General features: G+C 38.0%; 1 protein-coding gene across 41 annotated transcripts in view; it reads right to left on the bottom strand.

Annotated features, from left to right (window-relative positions):
- Positions 1-23,855, bottom strand: part of ano1a (anoctamin 1, calcium activated chloride channel a) — a 380,680-nt gene that overhangs the window by 63,612 nt on the left and 293,213 nt on the right. For 13 of the 41 annotated variants that reach the window (XM_051923672.1, XM_051923671.1, XM_051923681.1 and 10 more), the window contains 4 exons: positions 16,458-16,540; positions 12,708-12,719; positions 8,625-8,696; positions 7,663-7,740 (listed from right to left, as the gene is read on the bottom strand). The exons of 16 other annotated variants lie outside the window; for them this stretch is intronic. In XM_051923672.1, the coding sequence (XP_051779632.1) occupies positions 7,663-7,740; positions 8,625-8,696; positions 12,708-12,719; positions 16,458-16,540 (245 nt within the window). The remainder of the gene's footprint in view (positions 1-7,662; positions 7,741-8,624; positions 8,697-12,707; positions 12,720-16,457; positions 16,541-23,855) is intronic. 12 more of the 41 variants (XM_051923706.1, XM_051923683.1, XM_051923691.1 and 9 more) reach the window with 7 other exon arrangements.

The raw sequence follows: 23,855 nt of genomic DNA, 5'->3' as shown, positions 1-23,855 counted from the left end.
AAATATTATTTCTTCATAACTGTTTACCAGCCACCTACATCCAAAATTAAGTTGATTTAATTCAGGCCAATTTCAAATTTCACATAAAATATATTAAATCTAGTAGGCTTCCAAAACATTACCAAGTCTAATCTATGAACATACAACAAAAACAGTTAAAATGTGTACAGGTATATTTTAAATTGTAAGACATTTTGAATTTGAGACCATGAAGTAATCTGTAAATTGAAAATGGCTAATTTGTTTCTGTAAAAATACTATTTTATATCAAAACAAACCAGACTCTTGATTTTGTTTATGTAGACTTAGTGTTTCATTTTGCAGTTTAGAAACACCACCTTTAAAAAAAGAAGTGGGAGTAAAGCACAAGAACAACCCAAAAAACACAAACAGAATTAAAACAAAAAATGTTTATTTACACACCGTGCTAAACTACCAACACACACAAGAAAAAAAAAACACAAAACTTCATGCAGATGAAATGAAATGCACATATCCAAACACCATGTATTTTCTTACTGAAATATAAAGGATAAAAATATTTAAATATATAAAAAAAACGATAATAATGAAGGTGGAAATCGTGCACTAAACCTACAAATAAGAAGAAATGGTGTGGGGGTGGAAAGAACGCAAAATAATAATAATAATAATAAAGTGGGATGAAAGTGCATCAAGTTTCAAAACAGGGTTTGTCAAGAAGTAAAGAGAGCAGAAATGTGATTCCCAACATTCACCTGTCGCCACATTGTCCCTGCACAGTCAAAACTGAAACAAAGTTGAGGGTTTCTTCTGATACTCAGCCCTAATTATATACAACTGACAACCTAAGGACTAATTTAGAAGGACAATTTCTGTCAAAAAGAAAAATGAAGTTCCCCTCAAGAGTACCTAACACTAATCTGATGATGTGCAGGAAAGTTAGACCCAACAGCAACACCAGAGCCTCATAGAAGCTGTGTGTATTAACAGCACAAAGCGGGGTTTTGACAAGAGAAAATCCTGGAGAAGGACTATGGCTACCACCTCTCATTTCAACATATTTCTTAAATAAGAGTGTTGTTTCTGACCTAAACTCAAAATGATGGAATTTTTACAGTATACATAACTTTTGTGGTACTGTTTCTTTATTTTCAAATTCAGAGAGTCTTTACCGTATGGATACTGATTTTGCAAGAAGTCTCCATTCTGCTTCCCACAAGCTTCTGTCTGACACTCGCTCTCAATAGACATGTTAAAACTTGATGATAATTCAGCAGCTTGGGAAAAAGGATGGAGAAGCAACTTTTCACAACCATCTAAACTACTCTCAATCAAGTGATGCAAAGGTGTCGCTTGAAGACATACTCTTTATTATGCATATTGGGACAAATTATATTTTCTGATATTTTCTCTCCTCCTGTCCTGACTCATCAAAGCTTCAACCAGCTGCCATAATATTTTGCCTTTTAGTTTTATTTCTAGCACACACTGTATACATAAAAACAACAGCAAAGGATACTTTGGAAAATGCGTCTGTTAAACAAGCTATAAATTATAAAACTAAAAATATATAAATGCACAAATATTTGGGAATGTGTGGTCTGGCAAAGCCCATCAAAACAACAATGTTTGTCCTTTTGAGAAATTTAGCGAATAGTGGCTCAAGAAATGTTATAAACAATCACCAAAACCATCCTCAAACACAAAAGAATTACAAAAAAAGATAAAAAAAAGAAAAAAAACCATCTGACTCTGCTAACGATAAGATGCAGTCACAGTAAGGCGTATGGTGGTCCAGTAGGTATGAAGAGGCCCAGTAGTGTTTCTTGACACGCATGAGCAGAAAAATTTGTTGGCTAAAATTACTCAATGCTAGTGTGTCAGTGTGGTGATGTGCATAATGGTTCATAATAGCCATTTGTTTTATCTTCAATCCTTTCTCTGCTACAAACTCCTGGGGGTCAAGAGTGTGTCTCCATAACTGAGCCTTCCTTCCTTATCAGCTTTTTGATTCAGTGGGCTTCTTTTCAAGTGATGCTACTGGTCAACCACATTACAGCACAGAAAATGACAGAGTTGCAGAACATGTAAAGGACAGTACCCATATCAAAGGAACAATCTCCGATAGAAAAGAGTTTGCTCTGTCCTTTCTTTTATAGTTCCTCTGTGTTACAAGACCAGTCCAACCTGCCACTGATGTGGATGCCAAAGTAGGAGACACGTTCATTTATAAACAGGAATTTTCATGCTCTGCTCTTATAAAGAGTGCAAGGTAGACCTGACTCATTGGACAAACACATGTACATTTGAAGTTGTCATTAATAGTGCTAGCTGCTCTTTCTCCCTTTCCTGTCAGTTGTAATTAACACGTCAGAGCAGAAGGTACAAAGTAGTGTTGCGCAGTGGATTATTATTCAACTTTTGACAAATGGAGCCATTCCATCTTAGATTTATTACAGACTTAAATATCAGTTTGAGGATAAGTGTCTCTCTCAGTCTAAAGTGTATGATTGGTACAAGTCATTCAGAGAGGGACTATCATGTCTTCAGTCCACTTAAGGAATTTGTAGGAGAGATGAAATTCAAGTCAAGTGAGAAGGTTATTGACGCCGTGTAAAAATGGGTCAACATGCAGTCAAAAGACTTCTACTCTTCTGGGATTAAGAAGCTTCCTGAGCGCTGGAACAAGTGGATTGCAGGGGCAGGAGACCACATAGAAAAATATAGTGTAGAAGTCATTTTATTGTATTCAATAAATAAAGTGCAGCTCATAAATTCCTGTTTATATTTGAACACCCCTCGTACTTGTGGCAATCCAACTCCACATCCACTCCCTGAATGGTGACTAGGTGCAGAGGCTTTTTTGTATGGTTTCGTTTCTTGGCTTTACTTATGTAGAGTTCTATTTGCACCAAGAAACGATGCTCTCCACCTGACTCCTCACCTTTGTCTCATCCCCCATATCAATACACCCCATTAATGCAGAATCATTAGGGAATTTCAGCAAGTGACATGACCTGGTGTTATATTTATAGTCCGAGGTGTAGAAGGTTAGCAGAAAGACAGACAGGACTGCTCCTTGTGGTGCTCCAGTGTTGCTCACATCCATATAAGTAATGCACCCCGTTCAGCTTCACAAACTGCAGTTTGCTGGACATCTAGTCCATTATCTAGGATGCCATAGGCTCATTCACCTGCATATCTCGGAGCTTAGCCCTCAACAGGGCTTACTGGATGCTACTGAAGGCATTAGTAAAACTTAATCCTCACAGTGCTGCCAGCTTTTTTTCCCAGATGGGGAGAAGGCCTTGTGCAGCAGTTAAATAATTTCATCTTCTACTCTAATCTTTGTCCTATAGGCAAACTGCAGTGGGTCCAAATTTCTTTTCACAAAAGGACTTGTATGGTCCAGGACCAGCCTTTTGAAGCTCTTCATACAAGACTTGTTTTATTCTTTATTCATCTGAACTATTAGTGTTTACTGCTTTTTGACCTAACACCCTAGAATACCTGTGGTCATGGGTTTCTACACCCAAGATCTTCCGACAGCATCGTTTTTCATTATTTATAAAGCATCATTATAGAAGCCTCAGCATACACTTGCGTGGCTCTTATTCTCTCACATTCCAGTCCTACACACGGGGCTTTGTCTAATCTAAGGCTGAATACACAGTTCCTAAACTAATACTCCTGCTTTGCATGTTCACCGTGATGTCCATAGTCATGGACTATATTGCAGCTTACACTCGCTCACTTCAATCTGGCTGCCAAGCATTTAGCAAACTTTATTCAGATTTTTCAAAATTCTTTTTCTATTTATCCGGCAATGTAAATTTGAATACCTTCACATTGTGGTATTATTATAATTTCTTGGTTTGCCCAGAGATCCTGTTACATGGGAATGCGTTTCAGCTCATAAGCAATTTTAAACTGACCTGGTTTGTGACTAGAGTCAGTTTCGGTAGCGAGTGATTGGTCCACCAAGGCACACTTATGGCTCCTCATGCAGATGGTTGGCCCACTGGAACATGAACCCAAGTTGCTCCTTTGGGCTGTGCCTGACCACCAGGCACTTGCTGACGAGCTCAGAGCAGGGCTCCAGTTGTCCTTTACCAGGAACTGTTGCTGGATCCTTGACTTTTTTAAAAGGGGTAAATGAACCGCACTTGGTCTGATCCTTCATTTAGGACCAATTTAACTTGGGTGACCCTACCAGGAGCAATTGACCTGGTCAATATAGCTCATGATAAGGTGGCAATTCAAGGAAACCCCAGGAATGCATCTCTGTTTTTTGTGGATGATGTAGTCCAATTGGCCAATAGAGACTGCTCTGTTGGGCCCTTGAGCAAGGCCCTTAACCTGCAATTGCTGAGCGCTTTGAGTAGTGAGAGAAGCGCTATATAAATGCAAAGAATTATTATTATTATTAATTATTATACTAAGGTGGTTTGCAGCCGAGTATGAAGTGGGATGAGGATCAGCGCCTTGGTGTCTGAGGTCATGGTTCACAGCCAGAAAAGGGTCGAGTTCCATCTCTGGATTGGGGAAGAGGTGCTTCTTTAAGTGGAGGAGCCTTCCCCATTAATTCTGAAAACACTGGTTTAGCAAATGGAACAATGTATTTTGCTTTGCTTTCTAAGTTACTTTGGAACAATTAAGAAATGTGCCATATAAATTAAGGATTATTTTTCTGTTAAAGCTGTCTGCTTGCTTACCTGAAAACAGGCTCTCAGAGGCAGAAAGGCAACCAAATTATCAAGAGACAATAAAGGGAATTACAGAGACCAAAGAACCACCTGCACTGATGACTGGCGGACACATTCAGATGACAATCCTGGCAAGTGGATGCCACCGGGGACAGTAGCATATGTTTGTATAGTATTTGCCTCATAAAGGTTATTTCCAAGAGACATCACTATGAGAGTAGAACAATTCAGGACTGGTAGCACATACGTTTTACTGCTAGATGGCAGCAGATAGTCTTAAGATGTAGTTAAAACTACTATTAGGCTTTAAATATAGGATAACAGGCAGCTCAAGAGGCAATTCATTAGATAATAAGACAAATTTGGAGAATGTTTCAAAGTAAGGAGTTGCCAGGGGCACAGTGTTGTGGCTAGAGCAATTTAAGTAGCAGCTTGCGACTCCAGGTTTTTGCTAGCCATTAGTGCCTGAGTGGGTTATAAAAGGATAGTGCCTTCCAGGAGCCAGAAGCCAAAGATGAGATGCAAGATGAGGTAAAGTAGGTGAGCAACTAGAAAACTTTGAACAGAATGAGGAAAAGTGTTTTAATTGAAACTAGCTAATGTGTGTAAGTAGATAAGCAACCCCACAAAGTTCGATAGAGGGAAAACAGTAAGAAAACCCACTGGGCAACCAAAGCATTATTTTATTGTATTCGTTTTACTCTCCGTGCTCATTCTATTGTTGTGTGTGTTTTGTTATTGCACAGCATTATTTCTGACACTTTGTTGTCATATGGGCTTTCAATGGAAGACACAATGGTATACGAGGGCATCTTGGATTACAACAGCTAATTTATTAAGACTTTTGCAAACAGTTCAAAGGGATGCATCAGAATAATGAATAAATAATAAAAACTATCAGATTCACAATATGCAGAAAACACACAAATCTTTAGAAAGCAACTGTAGCTAAAAACATTAGTCATTGTTAAAAGCCAGTTGAAAAAAATCAAAGGGTTTAGTATACAAATATTCCTTTTTTTAAATTAAAGACTGATGCTTATTATTAATCTGATTGATCTGAAAGTCAGTGGCCAGCCAACTTCCCCAGAATTGTGAAATATTAATAAAAAATATTTTGGATTGTGCTTACTGTGACAGCTCTCCTACCAAACAAAGAAAGATTGCTAGGCAGTAGTCTAATGCTAGCAGATGATGTTTTTATTGGATGTTTTGAAAAGAAATAATTGGTCTACAACATTACAAATCACTTCTTGTTATTTATGTATCGCTTTGTGGAACAATATCCTTGCATCCATTTTAAAAACCTGATTAATCCATGTCGAGCCGGGAAAGGTCCGAGTCTGTCTTAGAATAGCAAGGTACAAGACGCTATGCAGGGCCTACTAGTCCATTAACAAGGTCCAGCGATGCCTACACAGAAACACGTCACACAAACAGTGACTGTAATGGGGTTCAAATGCAAGGCCCTAGGACCATGGGTAATTTTAACTTTACTTGTATGCCATTTTTAATAATAGTATTTTAATAATATCTTTTGTAACAAATTCAGTCACTTCATAATAAATTTTCCCAGTTCTTACATACACACACACACACACAAGGATCATAGCATAGGTGTGAAACTATAATACCCATCGTCATCAGCCATGCCAAGAATATCACACAATTACACATTTAAACATCATTTAGAACATTAGAACACTCTAGACGAGAACAAGCCATTCAGCCCAACAAAGCTCGCCAGTCCTATCCACTTATTTCTTCCAAAAAAAACATCAAGTTGAGTTTTGAAAGTCCCTAAAGTCTTACCTGTCTACCACATTACTTGGTAGCTTATTCCAAGTGTTTAATGCTCTTTGGGTAAAGAAAATCCTCCTAATGTTTGTGTGAAATTTACCCTTAACAAGTTTCCAACTGTGTCCTTGTGTTCTTGATGAACTCATTTTAAAATAACAGTCTCGATCCAGCATATTATTTCCCTTTATAATTTTAAACACTTCAATCATGTCACCTCTTAATCTTCTTTTGCTTAAACTGAAAAGGCTCAGCTCTTGTAATCTTTCCTCATAATTCAACCCCTGGAATCAGCCTAGTCGCTCTTCTCTGGACCTTTTCTAGTGCTGCTATGTCCTTTTTGTAGCCTGGAGACCAAAACTGCACACAGTACTCCAGATGAGGCCTCACCAGTGTGTTATAAAGCTTGAGCAGAACCTCCTTGGACTTGTACTCCACATATCAGGGTGTTATATAACTTAACATTCTGTTAGCCTTCTTAATGGCTTCTGAACACGGTCTGTAAGTCCACTACGACTCCTAAATCCTTCTCATAAGGTGTACTCTCGATTTTCCGACCGCCCATTGTGTATTCAAACCTCACATTTTTACTTCCTATGTGTAATACTTTACATTTACTGACATTAAATTTCATCTGCCACAAATCTGCCCAAGCCTGTATGCTATCCAAGTCCTTTTGTAATGATTTAACGGATTCCAAATGATCTGCTAATCCACCTATCTTGATATCATCTGCAAACATAACCAGCTTGTTATTTATATTCCTATCTAAATCATTTAGGGACGAGTGTTTGTCTACACCAACTCCCTAGCAGACTTTGCTGTTGAGGTGCAGCAGCTGTAGGCAGACTAAGTGGAAAAGTGTGTCATGGGATAAAACACATAATAACGCTGCACTGCTCAAACAGATGTAGGTAAAGCAAACTGTGGCAAAGACTTGGAAATAGTGGATGCTTTCAACGGTGAAGTGTACACCTTGTGATGGAGTCTTGTAGCACCACACGCATAATTGACAAATCCTGCTTTTTTGGAGTTGCATTTACACAAACTCAATAATAATTTCAAAACCAACATTCTTCTTTCTTCACATACACAAAGGGTTTCATCATTTCATTTTCTCTGCTCTTGACAAACCAGGTTTTTGGAGTGAACAAATTTCACATTTTAAAAAAAGTACCAGCTTGACCCCGGCCATGGCAGTTTGAACAGTTTGCTTCCATTTGTTTGTTCTCTCCTCGACTACCTCCGGCTGTTTCTGATGGCAAGCATAGGAGAATAAAAGCAAAACAGGACGCAAAACATGTTAAAATGCAGAAGTATCAAAACTGTTTACACAGGAAAATTAATTTTAGACAGTGGATTACTGCCTCCAGTTTGGTGGTATTTCAAAGTAGAGTGAAAGGTTCTGTTGGTTTTTAGACCATACAAGGAAATAGAATATATTTCAGAGATGAGTATAATGGAGATGTTAATAATTTACAAATGGTGACTGGGCCCACTCATCAGTCATTACGGGCAGTAGTCTCATTTTTTCATAACGTGGCACAGAAAACACAAGGTTAATTGCTTGAAACAAAACAAGTAATTGACGGACATGAAGCATAGGTGGAATGTAAAGAGCACAGCATACAGGGTGGGCAAGTCAAGCCAAAAACTGTTGCCAAAGCACTAGGAGGGTCTCAATTAAAGAATAAACAGTTAACAGATATATTACACTTTGAAGACATACTTTGTTGCTTTGGCTGCACACGCTGATACACAAGAAAGCAGTTAAACACAACATTTCTGATGTAAATCCTTCAACCAGAAGGACAGACTTCAATGATTTAGTGTGCACTGTCATGCTAGCACTTGTAACAGTCCACAAATGTATCTTTGTGTCAAGAGCATTCTAAAAGGTACGGCACACTAAAAGCTTTGCTGTTAATAATAAAATTAGGGAAAAATGTTAATAAAAATATTTATCTTTCAAAACCACACTAGTAAAATATGAACACAAATTCAATGTAAAGTTGTTATCTTCTCTAACAGCCATCATTGAACCCACTTTCTAATCACCTACAAAGATTTACAAATGCGTAACAGTAAAGAACATATCCATGCCACATTTACATCTTTCCAGAGGTCAGTCTGTCTTACCTTTTTCACTTTGTGGTCTTTTCTCATGGATTTCTGCATTACTTTGGCTTCATACTCTGCTCTTGGGTGGGCCTAGGGAAAAGGCAACATTGGAGCAGTTAAACTTTTAATACTAAACATTCTGGTTAAGAGCAGCCAAAAGGAATTGATGTAGAGGAATGGCAAGCCTGCAGCTAAAAAAAAAAAAATTACATTGAGGATGGAATAATGGCAATGATAAGCATTTCCTATCTAAAATGTGCAGCGAACACTACACAGTGGAAATGGATAAGAACTGCATAACAGGCAAATATTAATCAAATCTTTGGCAAATGACTGAAATGCTGAATTAAATATCTGGAGCTATACCCAGCCTGAAAAGAAAACCAGTTGATTTACTGCAGAATTCAAAAAGTCAGATGTTTTGTCAGAATATAACCTAATGTTTTCAAAACCTCTTAATTCAATTCATCCTGTCCCTGTAACACAGGGGCAAAATGGTGGGAAAAAAAAAAGAAATTATTTTCTCTTTAGGGAAATTTAAGATCCCTATAACAATAAATTGGATTAAGTTGATTGGAGGCATTTTGTAAATTATCAAATAATTTTGAAATAGTACCTCAATATATATCAATGGGTGGCTTTTTTCAAATTATAACACCCTTGGCCTCATGTTTGGGCTATGCGTTTAGCTTATACCTTCCTGAACTGTAATTTTCCCTGATTTATCAGTATTCTTAAGGTTATCATGAAGCCTTCTCCTCTTCACCAGTACTAGATTAATAACCATTGGTTTGGATGAACATCCTTCACTAGATGGTACTAGCTTGCTTTCCTCAGTTGAAGGAATCAAATTTCCAACCATTTTAAGGAAACGAAGAATAGGATAAAAAAAAAAAAGTTATAATAAAGAATAGCAACTCACATTTTTAAGTATATGGTGATGCAATATCAGTAATGTCCTTGAACTAGAACCCTTTGGAGTAATCACGTATTAAACCGATTTGCTATAATCCTTCCTGATATTTTGGTATCCATCACTGCCTACTCTGAACTATGTTTCTTTTACTACTAGAAAAATGCATAAACTGCACAACTGTATCAAACACTGTAATTTGGAATATTTATTACACTGTTAATTTGAAAACCAAAAATATACCATAAAAAAGGTATACAGAAAAATGTCTAATATTAAAGAGATAGGAGAGCGTTGCCAAAATTAACCTTTAGAAAAACAAGAACTCTCTTACAACAGATCCCAGAGCTCTTGGCTCAGATTATCACAAATACTTTTTTTACTTTACTTGAAATGTGGTATAGCGGGTCCACAGCTCATGTCAAAAGGGCCAGTTTTAAATAAATAATCGCTGCACTTGCGGCTTAGAGAGCGGGCGTGGTAAGTGTGGCAGATCGGTTCCTGGGGTGATTTGTGATGCGGGCGATTCTCGCTTAAGTGCACAGGTGAGGAGTCATCCACATCCGTAATTGTTCCTGGGAGCTGTTGATTGCCACAGCTGATCCACGTCCCCGTAATATATAGTAGCGTGAGGCGGCTAGTGGGGGAAGCCAAGTCTTGTTCTGGAGAGAGCGGAACCGAAGGGATCGGGAAGCCTCCAGATCAGGAATGGAAAGAAGGTCAGCTGCAGGTAGGGTGACTCTCCTGTTGAGAATCCCGATGGGAGAAGCAGGGGAGTCGCCAGGTAAAAGACGACACTGGGCTTTGCATTTCTAAAGGATTGCTTCATGCCATTGTTTTAACCTCGTTTTAAAGGATTCATTTAAAAAATAAATAAATAATATTTATAAAATAATAATAAAAAAATATATTTTTTTTAACTTCCACTTCACTTGTGTTTTAATGGATTATTTAAGGAAGATTTTGAAAAGCACTGCACTTTACTTATTTGGACACTTTGTTTTTGATTGTTTTGTCGCTGTTTTTAATAAAAGCATGTTACACTTTTGCATCATCCCCTTGCTCCATTTGTTGTGCCTCACTGCCGAGCTCATCTGTGACATTACCGACGGTGACGGGTTCAGGGCTCCCAAAAGCAAGCAGGGAGCGAGGAGCAGAACCCGCATCGTCACACTTGACTGTCTACTAGCGCAACTCTGTTAATGAACTCCTTTTGAAACATACATTTCACTACTCATATTTCAACATATCAACAAAACGATATCATGGTTTGTAATGTTACGAATAAATGGTCTCACATTGAGACCAATAATGGCAATGCTGTAATGATCAGGGTTATTTCTTTGTTTAAAAAAAAATAATTCAAATTCTAGACTTTTTTGGTTTTGTTTTGTGCCCTCCCCCACCATAACCTATCGTCTATGGGAGAGAAGTGAAAGCTTTACATTCTTCAAAAATTTTGAGCTCTGGTTTTTGATGAAATTTGATGTTTTAGGGCCCCCCGATACTGAAAACATCAAGATTTCCATGATGGGTGTGTGTCTGTCTGTGTCTCATAGTTTCTTGACAATAGTCTAGAGCTAAAATGCCTTGATGGAAAAATACCAAACTCAAAACTTAAGCCTGTTATGAGATGACAATGTGCGGATTAGTTTTTGAGCCAAATTGTGCAAGAGAAAGAAGCACTGTGGAGGAATCCTCCAATGCTGTAATTCTGCAGTTAATTATGAATTCTTCTTGTTAATTGATATCATAATGACCTATTTTATGAGCACAGATAAGCATCACAGTGGTAAATAATTACTAAAATGTTATAGAATAGTTTGGGTAACTTGGTTCCTAGGGCGTAAAACTGACACTACAGACACTCGCGTCTGAATTTTTCATAATCACGTATTTATTTTTAATTCTGGTTGCTGTTGGCAGCATCAAGTGCTAAAAAGTCAAGTTAGGGTATTTATGAACAAATTTTTGTGCAACAATCCTGACTGTGCCCATTTTTACCCCAGCATAACCAGAGATTGGCCATCTGACCTTATCATCAGACTCAACTTTAGAGACTTAAACACTGATTTCTATATATCAGAACTATTTCTTGTGTGTTATTTGTCGATTATCTAGTTTTTCTCTTTGGTTGTAACTATTTCTTTGACATCTTGCAAGGCACTTTGAGCTACATCCGTTGTATGAAAAATGTGTAACAGAAATATGTGCCGCATACTTTTTGCTCGTACTCATGGTCAGAACAACGTGAACGTTGCTTCAATTTAAGGCCCTAAATCCTTATTGGTGACTTTTGTTGACTAGTATCATCATCAACGATTATTATTAATGATTTTTTTGGGCTTGGAGAACTCCATATAGGCAGTGTCCGGAATAGGAATCGATCCTAACAGAACGATTAATGTGAACTATTATACTGATTACGTCTTGCCTGAAGAAGGGGCCCGAGTTGCCTCGAAAGTTTGCATATTGTAATCTTTTTAGTTAGCCAATAAAAGGGGTCATTTTGCTCAACTTCTCACTACTGCTCCAACAACTAGTTTTTATATAATCAACAAAACCATAAGAAAAAAATACAGTCATTGAAACAAGAAACACATGAATGGCAATGCCAGTTCTTCAAATGGATGTTAATAATGGAGAATTTAGGGTCTTAAAATGGAAAGGATGAAGAAAGGCAAAATAATTTACCCTGTCACAGCACATATTTGTAGAAAGTAGTTTGAAACTTTCCAGTAGTCTTCCCATTAATAAGTACATGTTGTTCAAATTAAGTTTAATACCTTAGAAAAATGCTATTACAATACATTTGGAATAATTTGTTCATTAGATTTCTATAAGAGTTGAGATAAAGAACAATGTTGGTTGTTATCCCAACCCCAAAAGTTATTTTTGACAACAGCCATTTACAAAAAAAAAATAAAGCAAAGAAAGTTTAGCAAACACATTTCATTGTAGAATCAAAATGGTGAGAGGAGAATAGGAAATGGGTGACTCGAACGAATTACAGGACAGAGGAAAGAAAAGTCCCAGAAGCAGATTCTTTTTGATGCCCAGAGAATGAACCGAGACAGTGTTGATTCAAGAAATATGGAGAAAGTTGACAAGAAAAGATTACATGCCAAGAAAATCTCCACAGTGAATAATGGCTAAAACAAGAAAAATAGATATATTGATATCCAAACCTTGACTGCTTCCTTCACGAAACCATGGAGGGAGAGAAAAAAAAGAAAAACAAAGTATCTGATTATTTTATTACCTGCACTTTTAGACCCCTCAAACTAAATCAAAAACTTATTAAAAAAAGAAAATAATAAGCAAATAATGAGGTCACTCTAGTAATTCACGTCTATTAACTTTTCATACTAATGAATATATAACATGATATGGTGCAATTTTTTTTTTAAATCTTTCATTAATTGTTAATTTGCAAGCCAGTATTTCCTATAATCCGCAACTGATTGATTGAAGTGGGGGTTCAAATGAATCAACTCTCTTATAAGCAAGATAGAAAAACCAAGGCACTTCACTTTAAATTTATATTTGTATAGCACAATCCACCAAGTATAGTCTCGGAGTTATTTCACAGAGTTACAAATAAGATGACACTAAACATCTGCTGTACTTCCACAAACATATACAGGTATATCCCGATAGACGCAGAAAAAAAGCATTTGTCAATAAACAACAGAGTAGTCTGGCTAAAGTTGCTACTGTTATTATATTCATACGGAGAAAAGGTAGAGTTGGGAATACAACTATACTACGAAATCAGCAGCAGCAGTGACCACATTCATAAAATATGAATAGTTTAAGATCTTTCTCACTAGCTTTTTTCTTGGCATCATTACTGGCGTTCTTTCTACTGCAAGGAAAACTAAACTGGCCTTCTCTCTTTTAACAAGTGGTTTTTTTTTTTCCCCCCAATTTTTCCATGCAACAATTTATTGTACTCGCTTACTTTGGTTTAAAACTTTCACTTAAAAAGTGTCACCAACATCATTTACTCCTCTTTTCCTGGTGAGGAACATGGTAGCAGCATGTTTATGCAACCCTAGCTGTGCCAGTATCTTCAGGTTCCTCCTGGGGAAGTTCCCAATGGTCCCATGCCAGTCAAGAGACATAATCCTTCATGTATGTCCCGAGTCATCTTTTGCTGGGTCATGCCCATCATACCTTGAATGGGAGCTCCAAGCGCAAGCTCAAGCAGCCTCAGCTATCTATGCTAGTAATGCTGAACTCCACACCATATCAAGTAGGGCAAGCCTAGTAACCCTGCGCAGGATCCTTGTGTTTGATGCTTGTACTCATAATATCAGTTCAGTCATTATCCACAGTATGTGACCTTAATGTGAGAAAGACCATTAAGTTAAAAAGTTTTGATGAAGGATTAAGTTCCTGCTTACACCATGTTACTGGTATAATATCCGTAAAACTGTAGCCACTGCACGAATCTGTTGGTCAATTTCATAATTTTCACTACCCTTTCTTGGATTACCTGCAAGTAACAGGACATTAATTTCCAGGAAAGAAACATGACATCAGATCTGAAGGTTCTAAATCTCATTCTAACCACCACCGTGTGCTGAAAATGTATGGCCAACTTGGGTACAAAACAGAACCCACATCTGGATGGCATACAGTAGTTGTTCATCAATGGGAATGCACGAGTATACAGAGCTGGCTGATTTACAGTTTTACATCTTTGAATTGTGAGAGATAATTGGAATAGACAGGCAATACACCCTTGGAGATAGACAAACTGAGCAAACAACACAGCGAGTGACTAGAGTGGACATCAAACAAATGTCCCTGGACCAGTTAGATAGCAGGAGTATCTACTGCTCTACCATTCCACTCTTAGAATTTTATAAGAAGTAACATTAGCATTGAGTAGATTTCACCTTTTACAAAAGGATGGGTTTTCAGCTGTCAGGATGTTTCCTTTATCTGCTCCCAGTTGCTTTGGACTGAAGACAGTAAATGAATTCTCCATCTAACAGATAACAACTCTCAATTTACTGTTCATCTCCAGGCAAAGGTTGTATTACCTTCTTAGACCACTTCAGAAATATTGTGTTAAAGATTCCTCAAATTACTCAGGGGCATCAAAAACCTTCTACAAGTTTACCTGTTCAGAGATGAGCTGATAAACCAATCAAGACCAGACATAGTATGTCAATGCCTGCATCATGTTAATGGAATTAAACTTTGCTCGGGAAGTATGTAAAGTTCCAATAACACTCTTTAAAAATTAAACGACATTGTCTATCCGCCCATCAATTAGCAAATCTACTTTATCTAGCTTAGCATCTCAGGGCCAGGGCCCACTAAATGATCTTGTTTCAAGTTCTGTTTTGTAAGGTCACCATTTATTTTCTATCCTAAATATTGAGAATAAAGTCCAAAAAGATACATCTCTCATTTTTTTGAAGGGGTAGGTGCATAGGGCATGAAGGTCAGTAGCACGATACCAGAAACATTGACTAGTCATGAATTTTATAAGAAAAAGAATGGGTAAGGTCTAGCATTATTATGCTGGAAAAGTTGATTTAGACTTTAAAAAGCAGTTTTGGAAATACTGAAACTAAACAAAACCGCACTAGAGCTCTGCTGTGGACACCACACACAAACGAGGCATACTGTATATATGTTTTGCCACAGCTATCCCTGACTGCGCTTCTCATCTTAACAATACTCCTATCCTACTAAAATAAAATGATTAATTTTGCATTTTTTTTTAGGTTTGGTGTCATCTTTGCAAAACACCACCCTGCTGAATACTATATTTGTTGTGTAATCGATAGTAGTGGGTACACCCACACCACATCTCTCTTATGGAAACACACACACATAAAAAACAGCTGCTTGTCGACTAGAATAACTGGCTCTAGCTGGGCATACAGGCAGTTATAAGACCATTACCAACGCCAAGAGAATAAATGTAGTGTGAAACCTAGAAACACTTGCCCTTTAGACTTGTTGGCAAAATCATAAGTTTGTAGACAGAAATAAGTCAGGGGTGGAACAGCAACAAAGTGATTGGCAAAATTTCAGAAAAAGGGAAGCCGTGTACAGTAACAACCTGCTGGGCATCAATGTTTGGGAAACTTATCCACTAAAAAAAGTGCGATTTGTATCAATATAAAACTTTGCATGACATTGTGCATAAAAATATAGCAACAAATATGTAGAATGCAGCAGGTCATTCATCACAACGCTCTCCAGCCCAATATCTCTCCTCCTAAGATTTAGTTACAATATGAACATCAGTGGCTGTGCCCTGCAATAACAAAATACTAAACGGAACACTAAACTAAAAAGACCTTCTGGAGGACACTTTAGCTAAACACGTCTGACCAGATCAATCTAAGATGGCACTGTTACTGTACAAAGTTATCTTCTTGTACGAAACCAGTGGATAAAAAATTATGTTCAAAATTGACAGTGTATTACAATGATGACTGACATTTCCATTAAGTAAACTAGCTTAATAAAGATAATACATAAGGTGACACTGCAGATCCTTTTATCTAAAGAGGAAAACTCTTCAGTTCCACAAAATATCCTCATCATACAGTAAATAAAACTGAAAAGCAGTATGCATATTAGATGTGCTATGATCTTTCACTTAAAGTTTCATAATCAGGGCTCTACCTTCAGGTGAAGGCCACATGTGCGAAGCCTTAAAGCCATGTATGATGGGACTTGTGAGTAGCTTCTGGCGAGTGTGTTTGTGTGTTATATTTTATATATATATATATATATATATATATATTTTATATGCTGGCATGTACCTATTTTCAAGCTTGTTTCAGGATTTCTGATTTCTACATGCACTGCATAAAAGATCATTATTTTATATATTTCCATTCATAACAATCTGTCAGTTTAATCACATCTTCTAAAACAAGTTAATAAATTCTTTCCCTTACCTCCTCCTCTTCAAAACCTGTCAGATCCCATTTATAATTGAGCCGCATTTGTCTTCTTTTCCAATGCTCCATGAACATTGCCGCTAAAATTAAAAAAAAATATATTTATATATATATATATATATATATATATATATATATATATATATATATATATATATATAAAATATTATTATACATATAAACAACAGTACAGGTCTGGTAGATAATACAATGGAGAGTGAAGATGAAGTAAAAACCCCAGAAGGTCTAAAATCATTAACTTGGACTCTGAAGGCCTATATAGTGCACTTCTACATTTAATCAGGGCATGAATAAACAATTGGCAAAACAAAAATCTACTTGATATGCTCGGTTTTGCACTAAAATAAGTTCTGGATAGCAGCAAAGAAAAAAAAGAAGATATCTTTGAAATTTATTCCAGAAAGTACCATACCATACAATTTTTCTAGCCCACTCAATCCTGAGCAGGGTCACAGGGCTCTGGGGCCTGTCACTGTAAGGACAGGGAGCAAGGCAGGAACAACCCTTGGGCAGGGCACCATTCTATCACAAGGTGAACACACTTATGCACACACACCACACATGGACCACTTACGTGTTGCAAATCCACCTAACCAACAGGTTTTTGGACTGTGAGAGGAAACCACAGCACCCAGAGGAAACCCATTCAGACATGAATTTGGGGGGCATCACACAAACTCCATGCAGGGATGGCCTGGGACTGAAACCACAATCTTCTTAGTACGAGTCTGCAGTGCTACCACTGCACCACTGTGCTGTCTTTTTCCAGAATGATTTATCATTAAAATGATTGTAGTCCATAAATATGTCACCATGTGTTCAGAGCTGTGAGGGCAGCAGCCACCCTTGACACTCAAAATTGAGACCACTTACAGGACAAAATAGAAAAAAAAATTCTTTTGTACTATCCCCTTGACTACAAAACTTTACAACAGAAAACAACTCAACCAGAGAAATAAGAGTGACACATCAAATACAACAGTGTGTTTCAAAATTAATCCATATAACAGAAGTCAGCATTCAGGCCTCAATCAAAAATAAAAAATAAAAGAGCAATACAAATGTGGAACCCATTCTAAAATAGTCTTTTCATACATGATAAAGCAGCATGTAGATTAAGAAAGGTATGCACAGGCCCGGCATATTTAGGATTAAATTAATACACTCTTGCCACATTTTGGAAAATATTTTGAATAGGTCTTGTTAAAGAGAATTAGTTTTTTTTTTTTTATAAATTTGAGATAGTATAATACATTGATATTCCACCGACTTATAGAAGGTGGACTGTTATTCTTCCAGTTGAGCAAAATAAGTATACATACTAATAGTGTGGTATAGGCCAGGGGTGGGCAATGCCGGTCCTGGAGGGCCACAGTGGCTACAGGTTTATATTCCAACTCAATTGCTTAATTAGAAACCAATCCTTGCCAGTCTCAGACCTTATTTAATTTTATGGTTTGTTTCTCTGCGATGTAAGGTCTTCTATCTGAGGATATCATCCAAATGATTTGAAGCCTAAAACGGATAATTTTCAGTCTGTCACATTTTCTATTAAGTGTTTTATTAAAGTGTATAGACAGACAGACAGACAGACAGACAGACATTTACTTTATTAATCCCAAGGGGAAATTCACATACTGCAACAGCAGCATACTGATAAAAAACAATATTAAAGAGTGATAAAAATGCAGGTATAACAGACAGTAACTTTGTATAATGTTAACGTTTACCCCCCCCTGGTAGAATTGAAGAGTCGCATAGTGTGGGGAAGGAACGATCTCCTCAGTCTGTCAGTGGAGCAGGGCAGTGACAGCAGTCTGTCGCTGAAGCTGCTCCTCTGTCTGGAGATGATACTGTTCAGTGGATGCAGTGGATTCTCCATGATTGATAGGAGCCTGCTGAGTGCCCGTCGCTCTGTCACAGATGTCAAACTGTCCAGCTCCATGCCAACAATAGAGCCTGCCTTCCTCACCAGTTTGTCCAGGCGTGAGGCATCCTTCTTAATGCTGCCTCCCCATCACACCACCGCGTAGAAGAGGGCTTCACCACAACCCTCTGATAGAACATCTGCAGCATCTTATTGCAGATATTGAAGGACGCCAGCCTTCTAAGGAAGTATAGTAGTAAAATAAAATTAAGTGTTTATTTGGGCGGAGTGGTGGCTCTGAGGCTAAGGATCTGTGCTGGTATCCTGAAGGTTGCCGATTCAAATCCCCGTCACTGCCAAAAGAGATCCTACTCTGCTCGATACTTGAGCAAGGCCCTTAACCTTCAATTGCTCCAGGTGCACTGTACAATGGCTGACCCTGCGCTCTGACCCCAAGGGGTATGTGAAAACTAACAAATTCCTAATACAAGAAATTGTATAAGGCGAAATAAAGAACAAAAAAAAAAAAAACCAAACAGTGTATGATGAACACACATACACAGATATAAATGGAAACAAGCTAGATGGAGAACTATTGGCGTCTTTGTCATTTACACCTTATTACTAATAAGGAGCCATTAAAAACACTGAATGCAGCTGTTTAAGACTGAAATAAGCCATTAAGGGAGGGGGACCTTAACAAGCGAGACCACTAAAATGAAGTATCAAAATGTCACTTGAGCAAGAAGTGCTTCATCAGCAATAATTGACTTTTCATTAAAAAACTGGGTGGGAACAAAAACCTGCAGCCACTGCGGCTCTCCAGGACTGACGCTGCCCACCCCTGGTAATCGGCTTTTGAAACCGACTTCTCATAGCGCAATTACTTTAGAAACCACCGTTACTGTATTAGAAGTGATTTTAAATCGAAGATTTCTCTAATAACCAATTAGTATGAACACACGACTAATTAAAGGATAAGCTAAGGGAATTTATCATCAGGCCACTTACGGAATGGTTGCTGAAAATGGGGCTTTGCAGTCATGTGTGAATAATAAATTAAAAATCAGTCCTTTCATACAGTAATAGTCAAACACACTAGTTATGCCTTGGCTGTATTTTAAAACAATGGACGGTATTTTGATTAAAAAATGTATCAATTACTATGGAAAACATGAAAACTTCTGGATAACCTCAAACTTTAGACTGGTACTGTATATTACCTTAAATTACAAATAAGAGGCGGTGGAGGCGTAGTTTATGTGTACCGACTCCACAGCCTTAGTCAAGTGCAAGGTCAGCTGCCTCTAGTGTCTTGTGGTAATACGGTATGAGACTCCTGCAGCCATGTTGCCCTCATACAGGGTATGCCATCACCTGGTGGTGTCCATTGATTTGCACTTGCAAATTACTTTTCCCTTTTCAGTGCGGGTTTCGGGTTCTTGTCCAGTCCTGTTCTTGTCACCTACCACCTTTTCTAGCCCACAGTTTTGATCCCAACCAGATCCTTTATAACATTATAATAATCATTAGTGATTAAATGTATTCTGCATCTCAGCCCAGAATAAGGCAAACATTCAATTTCACACTGAGGAGAAAAACTGTTAATGGGCTGTTATACAAACATCCCTTTCGGGGCAACTGGGACAGAATACTCAGAATATGCATTTTTAGTTTAAAGGATAAAAAAACAACCTGTTGTTTAAGAGGAGATTACCAAAAAAAAAAAAACACAACAAACTTCTTGCACAACTGCTCTCAGAGCTGATTCTTGCATATCATGGGATTTATTAAAATCTAATGAATGCAGGGAAGCCCTACTGGAACAAACACTCTTGGGGATATTGGCTGTTTACATGAGCTTGCATTTCCTTGACTTTTTTCTTCTTAATCTCATTTCATAACATACAATGCTATTTTCCATAAGAAGGTGTCACTGTCAGTTTTGGAAGGAAGACAAGCTCACACACCTTTAAAGTGCATTAAAATCTACAATCGACGTAAGCAGAGTATACTTGTGAGCTTTAGGATTATTCCATTGAGGGCTTTTAAGGACTTGGGCCCTTAGGGTATCCTCTATCCATAGTAGAAACTCTGCCCATCATTACATAACTAAGGGCCTATGCATCATAGACACAAATATTCAGTTGTGACGTGCACGTGTGCTGCATAGTTTTTAATTCAATTCACTTTGAACTGCCCGTTTACGAGTGTTCATTTTAATGTACAGTGCTCATGTCCTTCGCTTGTTCACAACTACTAGAAAATGTCAAAATACAGAAAACTGATTTTTCTGCACAGTATTCATTAATATGTTTTACTCAATGTGCAGGATTCAATATAAAATTAACAAAAACCATAAATATTAAGATGCTTCCTTAGGTTATGATCAAATGTTCTCTCTTTAAGCTGTCTGCCAATCTAACCTTTATTAGCACTACTGCTGAGCTCTCTTTCACCTTCCATTTCCATGATACAGCAGTGCCTGCCTGTGCTTCCAACCACAAATACTTTGGCTTATAACGCATCTCTTTATATAGTGAATGCAATAAATTCCAAAGCTGTAATATAACGGTGTATGTATTTTGTCTTTTGCTTTACAGTGAAAACACAGAAAGATTGCTGGACTTTCTTGGAGTTGCATAATGAGTCGGAGGGGTGAACCGGGCCATCTTAACAGCATCACAGACCCCCGGGACAAACTAGGGTGTTGAGGCCCCCATTTTGATAGCCAAACAGAAACATATATAGGCATCAGAAACATCGTAGGCATCTATGCTCCTGGGACCCCCGGCCAGTGCCCATACGTTAAGACGGCCCCCGAGAGTGGCTTGAAATAGCCTGTGTGACAGATAGGGGGCGGTGTCGACCCCTTGAATCCCTCAGACAATGCGTCAGACACCAGATAAAAGTCCAAATATTTATTATAATAACAAATGTGCACAAAGCACCCTCTACTCCACAATACTCAATAATAATCCAATAAATCAATACAACAATCAATGCTCCACTCCCAGCAGCTCAGTCACCCTTCCTACCAACTCGGCTCACTGCTGGGATCTCCCAGAGTCCTTTTATTCATCTTAACCCGGAAGTGCTTCTGATTCCCCAGTTCATGTGATTCCCCAGCACTTCCAGGTCAGGTGAAACTCCTCTTTTTCTTCAGCCCTGAAGTACGTCATTTTCTCTGTCCCTGTGACTAGGACGTACTTCCGGGTTATAGTGCAAATATAAATCCTTATGCCTCCCTGCAGCATCCTCTGGTGGCCCCCATGGTATCCAGCAGGGCTGCGAAGGAAAACTCCAAGGTCCATGATGCCCTGCTGGAATTCGGGGCCCCTCCATGGTGCAAGGAGGGCTCCATCTGGCAGCTTGGGGGTATTGGCTGGGATAAGCTGCCGGCCGTATTCCACACCTGTTAAAACTCAAGTGTCTTAGTCCATAGAATAGTAACTGGCAATCAAAAGTTCATTATCTTCAGATGGAAAGCAAGGGTGGGCTGCGCGTCCCTGACCGTACACCAGTTCAGAGTCCAGTTCTGCCTCATACCTCTTCTAGCCGTAATAAGCTTTGGTTTCCAGTGACACTCAATGGGGTAGATGCACAGTATTTAAGAAAATAAGATCAGTTCATTCATCCATCCATTTTGGAACAATTTCTTTTTTCTATTGCAAGTCTTTTTTAGTACTAGGGTGTTGTACCGTGTTAGCCATTATGAATGTAGTGAAAAGTCAAGCAAAAATGACACCTTTTATTGGCTAACTAAAAAGATTACAATATGCAAGCTTTCGAGGCAACTCAGGCCCCTTCTTCAGGCAAGATGTAATCATTCCATGTAGTAGCGGCCCATTTCGGTGTCTTGTATGTCTGTAGTACTAGGGTGTTGTACCATGTTAGCCATTATGAATGTAGTGAAAAGTCAAGCATGGTTACATCTTGCCTGAAGAAGGGGCCTGAGTTGCCTCGAAAGCTTGCATATTGTAATCTTTTTAGTTAGCCAATAAAAGGTGTCATTTTGCTTGATCTTTCACTAAAGTCTTTTTTAGTAAAGCGATGTGTTTAAAATATATGAATGTTAGGCAAATATCTCAGATGCAGTGTAAAGTGTTAAGTGGCCATAGTATAGGGCAAAAGGTAACACAAATTTTAAAAGTACTATCTCTGTACTTGAGAGTGAGCAGATCGCCTACTGTATATGCCTACCCTCTGAAAAAACATCATAAAGTTCTGCTGAATAAACTCAGCAGTGGGAGATGATGCAAAAACAGCATCCTAATCTCTGTTTTGTACTGGAAAGCTCCTTAGGGAACTGAAAGGCGTTCTGCTTAATCACACTTAAAACATGAATAGCAGAACTCCAATGCAGCCGCAAAAATTTTCAAACTCCACTTATTACTGTGTTCAGAGTATACTAATAATGGGTAACTTTTGTACCACTGCAGGAAAATGCCCTGATCATCATGGGTAGTCCTTTTATGAAGTAAAATTGCTTTTGCTTTGTCAATTCTTCATGTTGTGCCAAATGTTCAAGAGTAATGTAGATTTGCTTAACATCTTCACACTTGGGAAAGCAAGGTGCACAGGGAGGTTAGCAAAGCTCTAAGGTGAACCTCTAGCCGAGTGAACTTTATGACCTCATGGGATATGCAGATCACGGATCGGTTTTGTATTGTGCGCTAGGTGCATAAAGAAGCAAGGAGAGTTCACGCCAGGTACTTGCCTCTACTGTGAGAGTGCAGGCCAGACTGGATTTAAGACTACATGCATGTAAAGAAATCAGGAATAGAAGCGTCATCATTATAATCATACATTACATCTGCTCAATTTACACACAAGTTAAAAAATAAAAAACCCTATTACTAGTGGGAAAGCTCCAAGTGGGTGTATTCACATTCTTTGTCAGTTACACTGCATCCAGTTCAGTCTGTACATAAAGAGAACTGGTGCCACCAGAACAACTGAAATCTAAAACTCCAGCCTTCATAAAAGCAGGTACATTTAGAAATGTACTGCTTGATATTATTTACATGAAATAAATAAAGCCTTACCAGTTCTTGGCCCATTATAACACACTATTAAAAGCACTTACCATACAACTTTTGCCAAAAACAACATTAGCTTCCTATAATTTGTCCACTCAGTGGCATTATCTGTCCAACATCTTTTTGTTAAACTTTGCAGAGTACACTTCTCACAATTAGGCTTTACATGAATAAAATTAAAGAAGTGTACTTGTCTTTGTACTCTTTTCACAAACACTTCACTCTTCGAAAAGATTGCTTTTATATTGCTGAAGAAAACGTTTGTCCTTTATGAAAGAAAATGCACTTGTGATGAAAAATCTTTGCGCTGTACTCTTACCTCCTTTGAATAGACTCCAGTTTCGTTCCTCTCATAATCAATTACTGCTCTATTTGTCCCATCTACCCCCTAACCCTCAATTGGATTAAGCATTAATGAAAACTGAATTTTGTTATTTGTAAGCCTTAATTGCATCCAACTTTATC

Source organism: Erpetoichthys calabaricus, chromosome 2 (assembly GCF_900747795.2).
Source record: "Erpetoichthys calabaricus chromosome 2, fErpCal1.3, whole genome shotgun sequence".
Taxonomy (NCBI): Eukaryota; Metazoa; Chordata; class Cladistia; order Polypteriformes; family Polypteridae; genus Erpetoichthys; species Erpetoichthys calabaricus.
This window is presented reverse-complemented; position numbering and strand designations above follow the sequence as displayed.